The 19,315-nt window shown below is 47.9% G+C and overlaps 2 protein-coding genes across 2 annotated transcripts in view; both read left to right on the top strand.

Annotated features, from left to right (window-relative positions):
* The first annotated feature begins 81 nt into the window (after positions 1-81).
* nthl1 (nth-like DNA glycosylase 1) lies at positions 82-5,645 on the top strand. The gene is made up of 6 exons (XM_064323418.1): positions 82-506; positions 1,633-1,898; positions 2,294-2,428; positions 3,191-3,365; positions 3,524-3,629; positions 4,615-5,645. Exons 1-6 carry the CDS (start codon positions 227-229, stop codon positions 4,973-4,975), a joined length of 1,323 nt encoding a protein of 440 aa, XP_064179488.1. The 5' UTR covers positions 82-226; the 3' UTR covers positions 4,976-5,645.
* Positions 5,646-7,136: 1,491 nt separating this feature from the next.
* LOC135248708 (Na(+)/H(+) exchange regulatory cofactor NHE-RF2) overlaps positions 7,137-19,315 on the top strand; it is a 42,904-nt gene continuing 30,725 nt past the window's right edge. Inside the window, exons 1-2 of the mRNA XM_064323577.1 lie at positions 7,137-8,635; positions 11,587-11,841. Coding sequence (XP_064179647.1) covers positions 8,411-8,635; positions 11,587-11,841 — 480 coding nt within the window. The 5' untranslated portion in view covers positions 7,137-8,410. The remainder of the gene's footprint in view (positions 8,636-11,586; positions 11,842-19,315) is intronic.

Raw genomic sequence — 19,315 nt, forward strand, 5'->3', positions numbered from 1 at the left:
CGCCCAAATTGCATCACATGACCACTGAGAGTGGTCGGTTTTCTGGGAAATGTAGTGTACAGAGCCCAGAGTGCGGGCACGGAACAGCGGTGGTGTACTTTGTTTGGACTCAAGTGCTACAGTAGTGGGGCGAAATGGAGGGAGAGAAGTCGATGCAACGTGCGGGAGACGCCGATTAGAAATTATCTAAATCTGGATAGCTGGGTAGATTTGCCGGTGGCGTCGCATGGGCCATGTGATCTGCAAAAGCTTGTTAACTTACACATTGCATCTGAAAATGACTTCTCCTTATTTTATCCAGAAGAGCTGTGCTGTTACTTTGGCCGGTACCAGGGCTAAATCGATCAAAACGAGAGGTGTGACCCTATCTGGTTTAAAGACCCGCGTGGCGAAGCAACAGAATTTGACAGAGTCGACTGTGCACGTGAAGGAGGAGAATGAGGACCTCGGGATTTCCGAATTTGAGAGGAACAGTCAGGACTCTGCTTCTCCAGTTCAGCCTATAGGTATGGTATAATCACACTTAGGAGTACTGCACTCATGGTGTTAGATCGACTGTTTGGGCTGCCAGCTTTACTTCAGACGCGGGCTATATAATGCAAGCTGAAGTTTCGCCTAATTTCGTGTGCGTCATGGTTACTTAATGGATTTAACTGGATACGTACCAGGGGTAATTGTTGACTGATTCATAAAGAATAGACGAATATGGATATGCCTATGAATACTGAAGTGACGATTATTATTTAACACATTATACCTGTACTTCTCCACTGAAATATCTCACAACGATTCAATAGAGGGGTGTCAAACTGAATCCCAAGGGGGCCGCAGTATCTACGGTTTTTGTGGTTTTCTTTCAGTCAGCTGCCAATTAAGACCTTGCGAACAAGGCATGTGGATTCCTTAGCCAATGAAACACTGGTGGCGAGAACACCCCCAACAAAACCAGGTCAAAACCTAGTATAAGGCTGGACCGAACCGGCCGACCAATGGTGTAACTTCATCAGTCAGTCACTCAGTCACAGACATGTGCGGTGTAACTTCATCACTCACTCAGTCACTTAGTCTCAGACATTCACGTTTATAGGGCTGGCCCCGCTGTTGCGGTCCAGCCAAAGACCAGCAGACACTGCGGCCCTCCAGGACTGGAGTCTGACACCTGCGATTTAATTTAATCATTTGATCCCCGCTCAACATGGCTCAACCTGTTGATTGCATTGCTGGATAAGATGGTTCCTTATTTATTTGACTGGATGAGTTGAACAGGGGAGATTTATAGATTTTTATTAGTGTGATCATTGTGATTGAGTGAGAAGGTGAAGCTAGCAAGCTGCTACATCATGATGACTGCATCCTTTCGAGAGTGGTGCATTATTCCAGTGGCAGTACATTACAGGCATTTAGCAGACGTTCTTATCTAGTGCGACTTACATTGTATCCAATTATACAGCTGGATATATGCTGGAGCAATGCAGGTTAAGTGCCTTGCTCATGGGTACAACGGCAGTGTCCTACCGGTGAATTGAACCTGCGACCTTTAGGTTACAAGACCAACTCCTTACCCATTACACTACGCTGTCGCCCCAGTACAAACTCATTAAACTCATTTGAGCATGTCTGCGTGTCACTCAGTCCGTCCCAGGAGACAGTGTCAGCGCGAGGTGCCCCCGACCATCGAAACAAAGACCGAGGGTGGGGAGCAGAAGCCCCCCCGCGCCCCGCGCCGGAGAGCGCACCTGAAGGCGGAGTACGAGGAGGCGGGGCTAAAGACAGAGCGCTGGGAGCCTCCTGATTGGAGGAGGCAGCTGGACCATATCCGCGAGATGAGGAAGGCCAGGGACGCCCCGGTGGACCACTTGGGGGCGGCAAAGTGCTTCGATCCCCACGCTCCTCCTGAGGTGAGCAGATCTGGGGGGAGGAGATGGAGGTGGATGTAGAGGTGCGGGGGCTCTGGGGTACAGTATGACTTGGGAGGGTGAGATGGGATGGGACGGGACAATGATGCCTGAAATATAAACTAAAATATACAGCTAGTGGTTCATTACAGGAACATTTTTATCCATGCTGTTGGTAAATATTACAGTATGTATGTATGAATGAAAAGAATGCAATGCCTGCACACCTTTAATATTCAAAGGCGCATTGAAATTACAATTTATCTTGGCCTGTGTGTTCATTATCCTCTGAGATACTGTTTTACATCCTCCCTTTATCTTGATTCTATCTCTCTCTCTTTCTCTCTCTCTCACTCTCTTTCTCTCCTTCTCCCCTTGCTGTGTCCCTCTCTCCCCAGGTGATGCGGTACCAGGTCTTGGTATCTCTCATGCTCTCCAGTCAGACCAAAGATCAGATCACCGCGGCCTGGAACTCACATGGACTCACAGTCAGAGCTCCCATAGAGGACATGGACTCACGTTCGGCTCTGAAGGTATACAAAGCACCACAACTCGGACTACACCCTACACAGACACTCACACACGCACTCTCTCACACACATACCCACTCACGCACACATACACACACACACACTCACACACACACTCACATACACACTCACGCACACATATACACACTCACACAAACACACAGACTCACATGCACACACACACACACTCTCACTCGCACACACACACACACATACGAACACACACAAACACACACACTCACATGCACACACACACACTCTCACTCACACACACACACACTCATATGCACACACACACACACACTCTCTAACTCACAGTTTTACGTAAGACAGTTAGTTTTAAAAGAGTTCATTTTGATCTGTTTTTTCATCCCCCTAGGATTCGTGAGGGTGAGAGTGCTTTCACACAGCATGTGCTTGCAGTTCAGAACTGCAGTGTTTTCTGAGTCACGCCTGCACACTTTGATACGCTCAAACACAGATGCAATCACTCGCAAAGGCCTGCGTGAACACCAGAGAGAATGTATCTACCCCCTGCAAGACCAGTGTTTCACAATTTACAATTTAGTCTTTCAAGCAGATGCTTTTAGCCCAAGCAACTCACAAAGAGCATTTCACATGTTAAGCCAACATCGTAGGAGCTGGAGATATGGAAAGTTTAAATCCTGTAAGTGCCATCAAGGTGCATGCTTCAGGAACTATGTAATAATGGGAGTGAAGAGTTTTTAAGACACCGAAGCAGCCTGTGACCTCTGACCTCTGAACCCTGTGCGGTTCCAGACCAAAGTGAAATACATCAAGCAGACCACAGCCGTCCTGCAGAGGGAGTACGGGGGTGACATCCCGGACAGCGTGGCCGGGCTGGTCAGTCTTCCTGGGGTGGGACCCAAGATGGCTCACCTGGCCATGAGCATCGCCTGGAAGCAGGTGTCTGGAATCGGTGAGATGCCCTGACTCTGCACACCCCCCCCACCCTGCTTAGGTGTCTCGGTGTCCCTAACTCCACAACCCCCCACCCTGTTTAGGTGTCCTGGTGTGCTAACGTGTCTGTGTGTGTCTGTGTGTGTGTGTGTGTCTCTGTGTGTGCCCGAGGGACAGGGGTGGACACACACGTGCACCGTATTGCAAACAGGTTGGGCTGGACGAGGACCAAAACCAAGAATCCGGAGGAAACTCGTCGGGCTTTGGAGGAGTGGTTGCCAAGGTAACACTAGGACAGAAGTTCCGACTAAGCCCCCCTTCACACTAAGCCATCCTTCCCGCCTCATGTCACGAGAGCTTTCTACCAGGAGCACATTCTGTACGTGCTGCGGCCAGGACAAGCAAGCACTCTGTCCCCTGATCCAGTGGTTCCCTAAGCAGTTTCCTTTGCTCACAAACCACTTGATCAGCATATGCATTTCTGTAGTCTGCCTCTTACCAGATCTATCATCATTATGATGATCGATTACGAGTTATTATTAGTAGTGGTAGTGGTACTCTTAACATTAAGATTAGTGTGAACTAATATATCGTTTTAATATAGCATCACATACAGGCAAATACAGGATTTAACTGCTTTTCCACTGTAACTATTGCAGCGCATGTAACTAGCACAGGGTTTAATTTTACTGATGTGACTGCCAATGTAAAGTACATTATATATGCAGGAAGTTATTGTTTTCATGTCTCATCCTGTAGCCATGGCAACCGCTTCCATAAGCCACTAGTGAGTCCAGACCTTATGGTATATAATATGTAGAGACAGCTACTCCAATAGAAACCTATGGGGAGCGCATCAGAACCAGGAAGTACCATTTTTTCACTCAACAGACATGCTCAGTTGTGTTTTTGGTCACTTGCCCAATGGCTAAAATAAATAATTATGTGTCGTAGGAAAAAAAATATTTTACCTCGGGAAAACAATAAGTGATTTTTCTTTCTAATATAATGCACGGAGTTAACTTCAACATTTGAGTGGAAGTATTTTATTTTTGCTGTCAAAAATGAATGCAGCCCAATGGGGAAACTTACTTTTTGAGCAAAAACATAGATATCAGCAGGGGGCAACATAACATCCGGTTGGGAGGTTGAGAACCCGAAAGCTGGGCCCTTGGTCCACACCCATGCTTTTGGAGCCAGTGCATTAATCCGCTCTGGGTCTCCCTGGTGCCTGTCCCCATTGCTGATGTCATGTCGTCCTTCCTCAGGGATCTGTGGAGCGAGATCAACTGGCTGCTGGTGGGTTTCGGCCAGCAGCTGTGCCTCCCCACGGGTCCCATGTGCTCCCTCTGCCTGGCACAGCACCGCTGCCCCTCAGCCCACCGTGTGTCCCCGGCCAAGAGGCCCAAAGCGGGGTCCCCTCGCTCCCCCAAATCCCTCAGCCACCACAGCGCAAGCTCTCCGCAGCCTCCCAACGCCCTGGGCTCTCTCAGCCCGCCCACACCGTCGCGCGGCGTCAAGGAGGAGCCGCCCCCGTCCCCCACCACTGACACCCCGAGAAAGAGGACCAGAGGCGCTACCCGAAAACACCTCGAGGAGAACCGCACCAGCAAGCCGGCTCAGAGTTGACCCCTTCCACACTCCAGGTTATACAGCGTGGCCTGCAGTGCTGCTCCTCTTCAGTTCACAGTTCATAGTTCACTGGACTCCGTTCAGTTAATAGTTCAAAGGTCACAGTTCATAGTTTAGTGTGGAGAGTCAAGAAAGGGTCACAGACAGTGGCCAAATATCGCTGTGTCCTTTCAAAACTTCAGGATGAAGTACATTTTTCTTTCTTTTTATTTTTTACAGCAATCATAATACTCCATGATACATCATAAATCATAATACATCTTCTGGCTTTATTGTGCCAGCTTTGTTTTTCCAATCACATTGAGAAAGGCCTGTTTTCAGTGTTAACCAATCACCTTGTGCCTTTACTGGTACATCCTGCCAGTCACATTCACGTCACGTCAATGGCCTTGAGGTGAATAGTCTCAGAAATGACTGTACCCACCGGAAAGTCCAGCTTCAAAGTAGCCAAAGCTATTTCATCAGTTAACGAATCTATGAAAATATTACCGTAAACCCTGTGTGGATGAATAAAATAATGTTCTGTATGCGTACTGTTAGATTTAAAACAAAACACTAAGACTGAACTGTACTTTATTGACATATGGGGGGGGGCGGAATGTCCAAAACTCAATTCATCATTGTAAAATAAGCCGTTTTATAATAAAATCAAAAATGTTATAGTAAAGGTATCACTTTTGTTTCTTTAAAAAATTAATAGATTTTTACTTACTTCAGGAATCAGACTTTTTAAAAGTTCTCTCAAAAGTGAGATTGGCACAGTATCGCATGCATTGTGTATCCTGACATCACTATACACTTTATGACCAAATGTATCTGGACACCCCTTCGTCTGGGGCTGCTTTTTATGGTTTGGACTCAGCCCCTTAGTTCTGGTGAAAGCAAATCTTAATGCTACAGCATACAACCACATTCTAGACGATTTTGCACTTCCTTAACAGTTTGAGGCAGGCCCTTTCCTGCTTCAGTATGACAATGCCTCCAGGTACACAGGGAGGTGCATATAGAAATGGTTTTTTCAAGAACAGTGTGGAAGAACTTGCCTGACCTGCACAGAGCCCTGACCTCAACCCCATCCAACAATTTTGGGTTCAGTTGGAAAGCCAACTGCGAGCCAGGCCAAATTACTCCATCAGTGCCCGACCTCACTAATGCTCTTCTGGCTGAATGGAAGCAAATCCCTGCAGCAATGCTCCAAAATCTATTATAAAGCCTTCCCAGAACAATGGAGGTTGTTATAGCAGCACAGGATGGACCAACTTCATAATAATGCCCATAATTTCGGATGAGATGCTGAATATCAGATGTCCACATACTTTTGGCCATATAGTGCATGTGTAGTTCAATTCCTTTTCTGAATAGAGTGAGTGAATGAATGGGAGAGTAGTGTAGCGTAACCTTATGTAAGGTGTTAATCGGAATAGTGGCAATAAACCTGTATAAATGGGTTATAATAAGTAAGTAATATAAGCGGAGAAAGTCGCTTGCCTAGATGACTTGAGCTAAATGGCTAAATTATGTATTTAATATATAAATTCAAGCTGCCACCTGAAGATTGCTGTATTTCCATATACTGTCCGCTTGGTGGCAGAAGAGTAACATGAACGTCACTTGAGTGGGCTTGTGAATTTGTTTATGTTTTTTTCCCTTTAAAAACCAGTTGAGAATTAACTGTGAATAATTTCCTCATATCTTAACTCGCGCGAGCACTGTCGTTTGCAGATGCTAAACCAGTCGAAGCCATATGGCCTCCGTGGTAAGCAAATCATTGCTGCACGCTTCCATTCAGCTGTGCAGTGAAGTGCACTTATGTATCATAAGAGCATATTTTGTTGACCCAACCCGCGCTGTGATGTCATTGCTTGCTGCGTCGTATTGTTTCGGTGATATAGCAGGTGAATGGAATCCCCTATCACGCCGCGGTGTCCTCTGGCCACAATACCAGTTCTGCTAGTTGTCAACGCCGCGTCAGCCATCTGCCGTCACTGTCCTGTCCAAGTAGCAGGTGATTTTTAAAACGTTGTCAAAGGCAACAGCAGCACAGGTGTGAGAACGTCTTCGCAACAAAACTCCCACACGCCTACGGTTATGTACCTGGCCCTTGTGTAGCCTATTGTGTTGCAGCATATTTGAATCGCACAGTAAAATGTCCAGTGTTAATTCAACGGTAACATTGTTCATAGGAGTCCATAACAGGACCACACGAGTTAATTTAACACCGAACGTGTTATTGTGCAGTTTCCATTAATTTGACGTAGGTCAAAGCCTCTTTGATAAAGACTAACCCATATGCAGCAGACAGTTTTCTGATCCGTCTCCCTTTCATAATGGCTGTGACCTTTACCTTTTGATCTTGATAATCTTTTGATGTTCTGGACCTGGTCTGGGACACCGACCTCTCTTCGTAGTCACCTGTCTGAATTATCCCCCGAGAATACGTTTTAGTATTTAGTTTTCATTACTTAGATGACTCGGTTTCTGCAGCAAGGTACATCGCAACGCTTTAAGACTGTAACCTACGCATATACTGTATATAGCGCACAGGCGAGATACGGTTTTTAACATTCTCGGGTTTAACTGTTAGCCTAAGCGCGTCATGCGCGCTTTGCTAAACGAAACTGTAACCTGTAGTAGATCAAGAGATCGGATGTGGAGATACTAGTCAGTCCAGGTTGTGGGCTAGTCACCGGAAAGTTATTTCGGTGCCACCTGTCTGGTGTTCCTGAGTGTCGAAGGGAGCAGGACCTATCTTTATTACACTTTACTTGTACGCAAACAAGACGTTTCCTTGACTGGACACTGTGAAGTTATATACTGTTCTCGCAGGGTCGGTGGAAGATACAGAAGCTGTCAGATCGCATGGTTTAATGGCCAAATCATCACGTTTCAACTTATTTATTGCGAGGGCGGTGCTGTTGACGTGCAAGCGGACTCAGAACTCACTGGTGCTGTAACTGATTCCCAGTTTTCCAACCAGTCGGAACAGACGTAGCCTAGCTACTGCAGGAGAGTGGAAATTGTAGCGCTCTCGCGGATAACACCAATTTAAATCCCAGGACGGAAAAAAAACTAGACTAGCCTATTGCGAACCACGTTAGAAGAGCCGACGACAACATCCGACCGGTGGACTGGGACTTGAGGACTTGGGCGCCCGCTTGCTCCAGTCTGTCGCATGTATTGCTATTCTATTGAACAGACTGACAGTTCTTTTTAAAACGTGGAGGGTGCGTGGTCATCCGTCGCTTTATTCCAGAGTTATTTTTTTTAATGTTCATGTTTTTTCATATATGTGGAAAGGTGCCACAGGTTTCAAGATGTGCTTTTCAATGAGACACTGGCTGCCGAGTCCTACAGAAATTTAAACTTGTTTTTCAGCATTTGGAAAATTTTTAATTTTTTTATTTCCAAAGATACGCCAGTATTTCCACATTAATGACACAGGGTACCGAAATGGCAAAAGAACTGAAACCAAGGCTCTGTGTGATGCTTAAGGAGGACGGCGGGTATGGGTTTCACTTGCACGGAGAGAAGGGCAAGAGCGGCCAATTTATTCGTAAAGTGGAGCCCGCTTCGCCCGCCGAAGCCGCGGGTCTGCGCGCAGGAGACCGAGTTGTGGAGGTGAACGGCGACAATGTGGAGCGAGACACGCACCACCACGTAAGTGAAACAGTGGTAATACCGTTCCCGCGTTGGCCCCTTTAGCCTTGTAATAGCTATCCTGTCATTTCTTTTATAATAAACCTTTTTCATCTCTAACTGAGATGTAATTCAGAGCTATGTAAAAATGTGACGAAAGAACAGTGCAGCACTTCGCGCCTGTCAGAAACCTTTAGTAAGGTTTAGTTCTGCACTCGGTCCAACGTACCTTTTGATTTGTTAGAAAGTAATATGTAGTTTTTAAAACCATACATACCATGTAGAATCGAGAATATGCGTGTACTAACACTGGATGTCCAGGATTCCTACTCTGTCTGAATGAAAACGCGCTTAATTAGAAGATTATCTTTACGAGTGTTGTGAACGGATGAGCGGATGTTTAGTTGCGCAACTGGTATTCCCGTAGAGCTTGCCTCTGAAAAACAAGCTGCTGAACTGTGTTTCACATACTTTTTAATGCAGCGTGTCGTTATTTACCTTCATTTTATTTAAGTAAACCAATGCGCTGCAGTTTAGTGGCAGTCTACGGCTTCTGTAATGTTGCTGCATTTGTTTACACCATGTGACGGCCCACTGTTGATAGAATTAAAGACACTTTGCAGCAAACCTATATTTACATGAGCACATGGAACTGCTGGAAAGGAGAAGAAATTAATGATTCAAGTAATTTTTCTGCATACTTTCGCTTGGTTTGGTTTTGCAGCATCCCAAAACACTGAGCCTAGACATATTCAGAAATGAAGGCAATGTTTAAGTTCTGCACGCCACAGTTGCCTGTATGTCCCATGCTGGCCCTTGTCTACAGCAAGTTAAGGTGAAATACCCGGGAGAGCCACCAGGCCTGCAGCTTTTTTTTGTCCACCTTAAAGCCATTGACCATTTCAGGTGCAGGAAACCAGGGGATATAAGATGTTTGCATAATCAACTACTTTAACTGGTCAAATGAGAGTGCTAAGTAACCACGTAAACGAACAGACCCCATGGCTCTCTCTAGGATCAGGGTTGGTGACCCCGGCACAAGCAGTTGCTGAAATAATCCCCTCTGGCGTGGCAGCGGGTGGCAGTCTCTTTTTGTGATAGCCCAGGGAGGGAGAGCTTCAGTCTGCAGGATATCACCCTGATTGTATCATAGGATATCATCACTATCTTGCAACCCTTCTGGTGATGTATGGGAATCCACCAAGCCAGCTGCACAAGAACTGCAGCCCCCCTGCACGGTGGCTGCACAGGAGGTTGCTGCAGGGGCAGCAGGAGCCCTAACATTATGATTGACCATTCAAGATTGAGAGAAAATGAATAAGAAGAACATGTTACAAAATGGGGTGCATTGACATGTTTATGACTGTGGTAAGAAATACAAAACAAATCTAGAATTCCTTGAGTCTAAAAATTCCATTCGTAGTTGAAAGAGGTTTGTGGTTCTCTCAGGTGTGTTGAAGTACATTTGTATGATATGAAACACCTGTACTGTGCTGAGTTACATCACATAACCCCATTCCAAGTGTTGACATTTTCTGTCAAATACAGTTCCCCATACAACCTTTGAGAATGTTTTGTTTTCTGTGCTTCCAAGTCTTGTGTTAAGAGTCATTCACCCCACTGTATTTGGAGGACGCAACCTAGCAGTAATGATACCCGAGTGCAGTTGCTGTTATGGAGGTCCTAGCAGAAAAAGCACAGACTAAATTACAACATTACTGCCAAATTTCAGCGTGGAGTTAAATCTCTTTACCACAGTCTCATGCTGTAGTTCTACCTTAGAGGGTCTTGCCTTTTCTCTCTTGTGCAAAAGGTTGAAGCCCTTTTTCTTTACAGTGAGAAAAGAAGATATGCTAAATGTTGAGTTCGCTTGCCTTCTTCAAGTTCTTTCTCTAATATCCGCATAAGAGTTTTGGAGAAAGTAAGTTCCAGTAGGAAACTAGGATGTTGGACTGTACATTTCTGTTGAATATTCTGTGCCCGCACTTCTTCTGAGGCTCAAGAATCATCAAAATTGCTTGTGTTCAGCTCTGAATATGAGCCAGAAGCCCAATAGTTGAACCAGGAAGGAAGGCTGAGGGAATAGAATCTGTCCCTTTGGATAAACACTTTCTGGTTCGTTCTGCCCTGCCACCGCAAAATTATTACTGTTTTCTTTTTTTTTTTCTTTTTTTATAAAAAAAGATCCTGTCACTTTTCTGTGCTGCGGTCTGTTATTTATATTTTTTTTTACTGCAGTGAAACTGGTGCCGCTGTCTCAGAGAAGCATTTTCACTGCATAAATCCCACTCATTTTCAGTTTCGGCTTCTTTTATTAGCATGTCAAAATGGCAAAATTCATATTGCCCAAGAATAGCCTACTGATAAATATACACACAGAAAAACACATACAGTACAGTATCAATGCATACAAAGAGGAAAAAGAGCTGCAGTACCTGTTTACATCGATAAAAAATAATAATAATTCAATATGGAGTTAGAAATAAATCAGAGATTAAATAAAGAGGCAAGCCAGTTAAAACGAGAAAAATAGCAAAGCCCCATCTCTTAACACAGAGCTCTGGCTTCCACTGAGCTAGAGGTTTTTAAGGGCTCTGTGGATCTTTGCTCGCTGTGTTGAATCCTCCCAAACAGGTTTAAAAGCGGGGCACAATGAAGGCATTGAACCTGTTTCTGAGTGTTTTAAACAGCAGGTGTGTCTGTTCCCCGTCGGCGTCCTGCATACCCCGGGCGTCTGCGAAATGTCTGGATGTGTTCACGCCACTCAGCTGCGCTCAGACAGTCTTTGCTTAGCGTCTCTGATGCTCCAGTGTTCCGGGCTGAGGACCTTTGGGGAACCTCTTCCCCTCAGTGGAACCGCTCAGCTGTGTTTTCTTTCTTTCTGGGAAGGGGGGGGGGGGTTGCTGGCACACTTCCGTACCCCCTCACCTCTTTCTGCGTATTCACCTCCCCCCTCCCCCGGCATGTTTCAGGTGGTCCAGCGGATCAAGGCGGTGGAGGACGAGACCAGGCTGCTGGTGGTGGACGCCGAGACGGACGCGTACCTGCGGAGCCTGAGGCTCACCTGCACGGAGGAGATGGCCACCCGCGGGGCGAGCCTGTCGCCCGCCGCCACCCCGGCCACGCCCGGCAGGAAGCAGAACGGCTCGGTGTCCAAGGGCTCGGCCCCGCTGACCAGCACGGAGACGAAATCCGGCAAGAGGTCCCTGTCCGTGAGCAGCAAGCAGGTAGGCCTCTCTGGACTGCTGTGCAGCTGCATATGCAAACCCCCCCCTCCAAACTCCTGGATCCACCCTGAAATGTGAGAGTGTTTTGCAATGAAAAGAATTATCAAACATATCCTAAAACACGTGCGCAAAATCACTGTGAACCGCGTAACCATCAAAAATAAGCTCAAAAAATGAGTAGGCCTCACACTCAAAACAAAAATAAAATTGTAAAAACTTGGATTCTTCATTCTTTTAGTAATATCAGTGTGAGGCCTAGCCAGCTTTTGGCCTCACAATGTTGTGAATAAATCAATTAATTAGTCAGTTAATAATAAGCCAATTAATAAGTTCACTAATAATAAATAAATTCACATGTCAAGAATCCACGGGAATTAGAGAAACAATTCTGTCCACATACATATGAGTATGAGAGCTCTGTGGTATCAGGAATGTTAATTTTCAGAACGCGTATATGGTGAAAGAGGGCCATGGAAGGTCTGACGGTTTAAAAGGCAGCAGATGTTGTAGCAGCAGGTTGCTGTTCCCAGTAAATCAGTCATCACCACCGGCGGCACCGCGAGCGAGTGCGGACGTTTGATTCGGAGTCGTGCCGGACTGAAGTTTCTCGTTCCTATGTTTAGGCTTTCGGCGTGAAGCCGCCCCCGCAGCATAGCAACGGAACCCATGAAAGTGGGCTTTAACAGGAGACAGCCACCGAGCGCGTTAGCTAGCCCGGGCCCGGAGAGCATTTAACAGCCCAATCACCACAGGAGACCACAGTTAAAGTTTGGAGGAAAACCAGACCTCCCTTGTGGGGGGGGGGGGGCTGTGGGTGTCATGAAACTGTGTAAAACAGAATAACAGAATTCCAGATAGACAATTACATCCCCTTATTAGCTCCAACAATGTGATTGGCTGGGGTGTGTAAGGGGGTGGCTTTCGGTGCATTTAGTAAATTGCTATTGGCGAAATTGGCATTTGTCACTGTACAGTGTTCTGTCCTTGAGAGTGTGAAACAAGACATTTTGTTCCCTTCAGCAGTGCCAAGTTTAGCATTGTCTGTGAGGAATGATGTGAAGGCTGTTTGTTTTCTCAGTGTTTATTTCTGTCATTTGAAAAACAGGGAGAAATGCGTTTAGGGTAGAGATGAAGTGCGGCAATCGTTTTAGTTTTCTGGTTGTGTGCATTTGGCAGAAATGTTTTTAGTTTATTTCAGAGCTTCTCCGGAATAATATTTCAGTTATACTTTATTTATAAATAAATCCTTACCTCAGTTGTCTGTCCTGGAACAAGCTGTGTGTGTGTGCTTGTATATTTGTGTGTGTGTGTGTGTGTGTGTGTGTGGGTGTGGTGTGTGTGTGTGTATTTGTGTGTGCGTGTGTTTGTGTGTGTGTATGTGTGTGTTTGTGTGCTCGTGTCTTTGTATGTGTGTGGGTGGTGTGTGTGTGTGTATTTGTGTGCTTGTGTCTTTATGTGTGTGTATGGGTGTGGTGTGTGTGTTTGTGTGCTTGTGTATTTGTGTGTGTGTGTGTGTGTGTGTGTGTGTGTGTATTTGTGTGCTTGTGTCTTTATGTGTGTGTATGGGTGTGGTGTGTGTGTTTGTGTGCTTGTGTATTTGTGTGTGTGTGTGTGTTCGTATGCTTGTATCTTTGTGTGCTTGTGTGGGTGTGGTGTGTGTGTTTGTGTGCTTGTGTGTTTGTATGTGTGTGTGTGTGTGCGTGTATTTGTGTGCTTGTGTCTTTATGTGTGTGTATGGGTGTGGTGTGTGTGTTTGTGTGCTTGTGTATTTGTGTGTATGTGTTTGTGTGCTTGTGTCTTTGTGTGTGTAGGTGTGCTTGTGTCTTTATGTGTGTGTATGGGTGTGGTGTGTGTGTTTGTGTGCTTGTGTATTTGTGTGTGTGTGTGTGTTTGTGTGCTTGTGTATTTGTGTGTGTGTGTGTGTTTGTGTGCTTGTGTATTTGTGTGTGTGTGTGTGTTTGTGTGCTTGTGTCTTTGTGTGTGTGGGTGTGATGTGTGTGTGTGCGTGTGCGCATGCATGCGTTTGTGTGTTTGAGCCTTTATTGGTAGATGTGTCTTTGAATGTCAGCTGTCTGCAGATTTGAATGTTCAGTTCAGCACAGCAAACTTTTAAAGCTCTTACACAATCTCTGATCACACAGCCACTCTGAAAACTGCAAAAGAGGATGCAGAACAAAAAAAAAAGTATAAGTACAAAGTATCAGAGAACGGAGAGGCAGGAGAAAAGAGAAGGGTGAGAGGGCTTTGAAAGCTTTCCAGAATGTTCCGAGACTGAAAAGCACAGGGGCCTTAAGCACAGAGTGTGGGCCTGGAGAGCATCACAGGCTGCATCTGATGCAGAATAAATAAATAAATAAATCTGAACCAAAACAGCGGGAGGCTTTTTTGATGCCTTGTGTCTATTTACAACACAGTCGATTCTACTTAGACCCTGTCCAAACCCCCAAACGCATGGATGCACGCGCATCTCACTGCCACAGCATCCATGGAATCAAACCTCAGAGGTCATATATAGGTGGCAGGTGGTGGGGTGTTGCTCTGGGTTCCTGGGCAGGCCAGCACAGTGACCTGTGCCTGTACAGCAGCAGTGATGTCACACTTCAGTTCTGGCGGCCCTGTGCACAACGGGCAGCACAGTGACAACGAGTCACGCCTGCTGACGGACGCTGTCACTGCCCAATGAGAGGAGGGGAGCCGGGCCTTGAGGAGCATCCCTTTCCCTTTTTAGCTCTTAGTGGGTGAGGTTACGATACAGACAGGTGCCCTGACCCTAGTCAAGCACTCCTGCTCTGTAATATGTTATGAATGTGGGTCCTGGTTGATTTTCGGGTTTGCTTTGTTCCATCCCGCTTCTGGGGTGTTCAGAAGGCCAGACACATTCGGATCACCTTACACCCTGCATGAGGGGTCCCTGCATGAGAAAAGGCTGAAAACCTCTGGTCTAAAACAAATAGAAACGAGAGGCCCTGCAGTGGCACACTCAGAGCAGCACTGGACACCTCTGCTCAGTGAAGAAGCGTTTTGTCCCCCCGCACCCAAGGTCAAGTGGGCCAAGGAGCCTGAGGCTGTTGACCGTAGGGGGCAGCCCTCAACCGTTGCCGTGGCAGCCAGGCTCCCGGGGGTTATCCTGAATTCCCAAACTTCCTCTCTTCGGGGAGGAATTCAAGAGCACATTGTTCTCTGAGCACGTTGAGCCTCTGCTCGCGTTCTGTATTTTTTTTTTTTTTTTTTTGGTGATTGCACACCGGAGGTGTTCTGACCATTAATCGCCCACATGTTATCCTGATAAGCCTGTATCTGTGATGGGTGTGTGTGTGTGTGTGTGTGTGTGTGTGTGTGTGTGTGTGTGTGTGTGTGTGTGTGTGTGTGTGCGTGTGTGTGTGTGTGTGTGTGTGTGTGTGTGTGTGTGTGTGTGTGTGTGTGTGTGTGTGTGTGTGTGTGTGTGTGTGTGTGTGTGTGTGTGTGAGTGTGTGTGTGTGTGTGTGTGTGTGTCCGCATCTGTGTACAGGGATGGGTGTGTGGGATATATGACACTTGTGGGTTCTTTTTCCCTGTATGATAATGGCTCCTTGTGTGATGTGAACCACTTTGCATTCAGTTGTTTCCTACCTACCTCTCTCTTTCTCTTTCTCTTTCTCTCTCTCTCTCTCACACTCTCTCCCTCCCTCCTTCGCTCCCTCGCTCCCTCGCTCCCTCCAATCAGGCGCGCTTGTTCCCGCAGGTGGTTAATTGGCGACAGGGCTTAGGAGACACGCGTGAAGATGAGCCAGATTAGACCCGGGACACCGCGTTCCCACAGCGCCACGCGGAGCTTGCGTAAGACAGCCGGCCGGGGAGCGCAGGAAGCCCCCGCCCCGCCGCCAGCCCCGCCACCCGCCCCACCGCCCGCCCCGGGACGCCGGCTTCCCCTGCCATATTTATAGTGCAAATAAAGGAGGCGTCAGGGGGGCCCCCGCGAGATCGCGGGACAGCGCTGGGAGACACGCCCGGGCGGAGGAGGCGCGCGGGGTCTCCACTCCGCCCGGTTTCGTCTCGCTCTCTCTTTTTAAAATCTCAGAGCGAATGCTGGCGGAGCAGGACGTCAAAATTTTCTGCCGATCTGGTCGTCCCTCCGCGTGTTTTGGAAACTGACCACACGCTGAAGCAAAACCAGCATTGCCCGTTGCTAAGCAAGTCCCTCTTGAGCCAACCGCTGGCAGAAACGGTGGCTCTGGCATGACTGTAGCTTTCCATGCCTCTAGCTCCCCTGATGTTTCCTTTCCATGTGAAATGCGCTTTTGTGAGTCGCTTTGGCTGAAAGTCGTCCGCTTAATTACTGAGCTGTAAATCGTAAATTCGTTCATTTGAGCGGCTGTTTTGTCTATGAGTCAACAGCTGGGCACTCTGGGAAAGCAAGAAGCTCGCACGTTCGCTCCCTTGTTCTATCGCTCACGGCCCGCCTCTCTAAGCCACATCTGAAGATGAGATCAGACCACGAACGGAGCCGTCCCTCCCTGAGTAAACTGAAGAGCCCTTTATCAGCACGCTCTTTGGCCGCTGGAGGTGGATCTGCACCGGACGGCAGCCTTCGGGCCCTGAAAGAAAAGGTCCATTCAGCCAATGCCACACAATCAGGGAGGATTAGCTTTGAGGAACCGCTTTGTTTATGTGATGGGTTCCCTGTAAAACCAAAATTAGTCACAGGGTTACTCCACCTGCCTGACCCAGAGCAGGATTCTCTAGAGAATTGCAGGGCGTCATTCTGCCCCTCTCCATTGTCACAGTTACTGTTTAAAACCCATGATGTTTCTGCTGCCATTTCTTCAAGCACTGCACCCATCACCCCTGGCACGCAATCCTTTCGGCACAGCGCATGACTGTCCTGTCTGATTCCTGTCTGAAGGTAACTGATTTCAGGTTAGGCTTAGGGGTGGAGTTGATGGTTGGGCTGGCACACTGTGATTTGTGGCGAGCGTTTTGATAATGAGGCTGCATTTCTCTGATTGGTTTTCGGGCCCCTCTGGAATGAACGGTAAGGTGAGCTGGGAACAGCAGCCCTGGGGGAGGGGGGGGGGGTGGTATGGCCGGAGGCTTGGTCAAGGCCCTGTTCTTTCACAGCAGCTGTTAGTATACTGAATGTTTCAGAGTCCTTGCATGGAGGAGAGGGGGAGTGTTGGAGTTTGGGTAAACCTGAGGGATCCAGGCCTGCCATTCCTACCCACCACCACTCGGCTCTTCAGCCTTCCCACAATGCACTGCTCAAACACTGCGTCTTGATTCACCTCCTTGCGCACAGGAGGCCCCCTGCGGACCTTGCCAGCCCAGGTCTGGCGCCCAATTATGACATCACAGCAGTTACAGGAAGGGGGAGGCACGCGTGTGTGGAAACCTGGCGAGGTGACCTGGCGTCAGCGTCGCGGTTTTTCCGACGCGGCGCTCGCTGGCTCCGCATTCCGCGCCGCCACATTCTGAAGCCTCCCTCTCTTCGTTCGTCTCGCCCGACGAGGAGCTTGTTTGCATTTGCCTGTCACTGTTAATATCGGCGTGAGGCTTGCGTGTTTACACTGAAAACAGAGACACAAAACCAAAAGTAATTAGGAGGTCCTCTTCAAGAGCAGGCTGTGTAAATACTGGTCAGGTCACATGGTCTGTCAGGAGTCCAGCCCCAACCAGGAAGCGGGCTGTGGGTTTCTCTGTTGATGTGCAAACCAGTGACCGTCTCACGTTACCCTCTGGGGTTTTTCTATGTTTGCACTGTGTGACAAGACAACAGAATTCCTAATCACCATGTGAGTCCCCGTTCCTGGTAAACCAGGACGCTTTCTGGGGTTTTTTTTTTGTTTTGTTTGTTCATTTTTTTTCCCACTCTTTGTTTCTCAAAACGGTTTGTGTGGCCCTGGCAACCCTGATCCCAACCGCCCACAACAGCGCATCTCCAGCACAGCACAACGCCCACTCCCACAATGCACCACAGCGCAGCTGCTGCACATGGCCCTGAGATAGGCCTGGTGTATCATGGGTCTTTTTTTTCTTTTTCAAGAGGGCAGTCCACCCTCTTTTTTGTGTTTTGTGTTCCTCTTTATTGAGATGGGGGGGAAACAGAGAGTGTGAGAGAGATAGAAAAGGGGTAACAGTTCAGGAGGTGGTTACGGCTGGGAATAGAACCCCAGGCCACACCAGGCGCCCTACGGACCGCGCCCCATTCTCCTACTGGAACACAGGCCCTTACCCAATCAGAGCTCTCTGAGACGCACGCATACGCTGTGACCGGAGTGTGTGCTGCGAGATGGAGAAGTGCGGATGGAGTGATGAAGTTTGTATCCCTCTGGCCCTGCCCGTAGCCAGTGGGCCTGGCTCTGGCTCCTGATTGGCCGCAGCTCTGTGCAGGAGGATGCTGGGATATGGGGCAGTTATCTCACGGGTGTGCTTCCCTGCCCCTGACAGTCAGCTGTGGCCCAGCTCTTCGGCCGGCATTGCACTGATTGGTTTCATCTGCGACCCTTCTGTGTGTGTGTGTGTGTGTGGCTGTGTGTGGCTGTGTGTGTGTGGCAGTCTTTATGGCTGTGTATGCCCGCCCCACACATGCTCAGAAACAAACAAAAACAAACACGTGTGTCAATCATGTGTCCCCGCAGTTCCTAAGCGTAATTCAGTGTGTGAGTTTCCACGGAGCTTTCCTGGACGAGGATGCCAGCAAACCCGCTGTGTATCGTTTGCGCAGCCTCTGGGTCTACAGCTCCTCTCCAGATGTAAATGCTTTCTGGAAGTTTCTGTCGGTTGCCATGGAGAAGACTGACTCTTGCTGTCAGTAACAAAACCCACTTCATTAAACCTTCGTCTTCAGCCTGGCCACTGATATCATTACCACAGTGTAATAGCTCATAATATCGACATGTCTTTTGCATCTAATCGCCTGTTTAAATATAGCTGATTTGTGTGTTTGGTGGTGGGGCAGGAACGTGAGGGTGAGGGGTTTTGTGTAATCAAAGCCACACCGTTTTCAGAGCTGTGTCCCCAGCCCGCTTGTTTCTGAGGCATAGAACAGGAAACAGGAAGTGAAGAGAGTTTACTGCGGGATTGTGGTCATCCCCCAGTAAACTCTGTAGCCTGTGTGCTGTTAACATGCTCACTTGTGTGATTTGCATGGTGATGTCTTTGATTTACACGACCTCACACGTGTGATGATGTTTGGCAGGTATTTTTCCACTAATAATAATGGGAGGGTGAAACTCCTGTAATGAGTAGCAGGATTTGAGTAGCAGGGGGCAGAGGTCAAAGGTCAGGGTCACGTTTGTGTAAATAAGTACTGCTCTTCACAGGAAGTGTCTCAGTCTCCCAGGCCCGAGGAGCCGGGGGTGGGGGATGGGGGGGACGGCGTGGGGTCGGCGGGTGGTGTGGTCAGGGAGGCCCGGATGGGCAGAATGGGGAGGAGGCGTGTCCTTGAGTGACATCAGTGGAGGAGACGGAACCAGCCCCCTGACTAATGCGGCCGCCA

The sequence above is a fragment of the Anguilla rostrata genome, chromosome 2 (genome assembly GCF_018555375.3).
Source record: "Anguilla rostrata isolate EN2019 chromosome 2, ASM1855537v3, whole genome shotgun sequence".
NCBI lineage: Eukaryota > Metazoa > Chordata > Actinopteri > Anguilliformes > Anguillidae > Anguilla > Anguilla rostrata.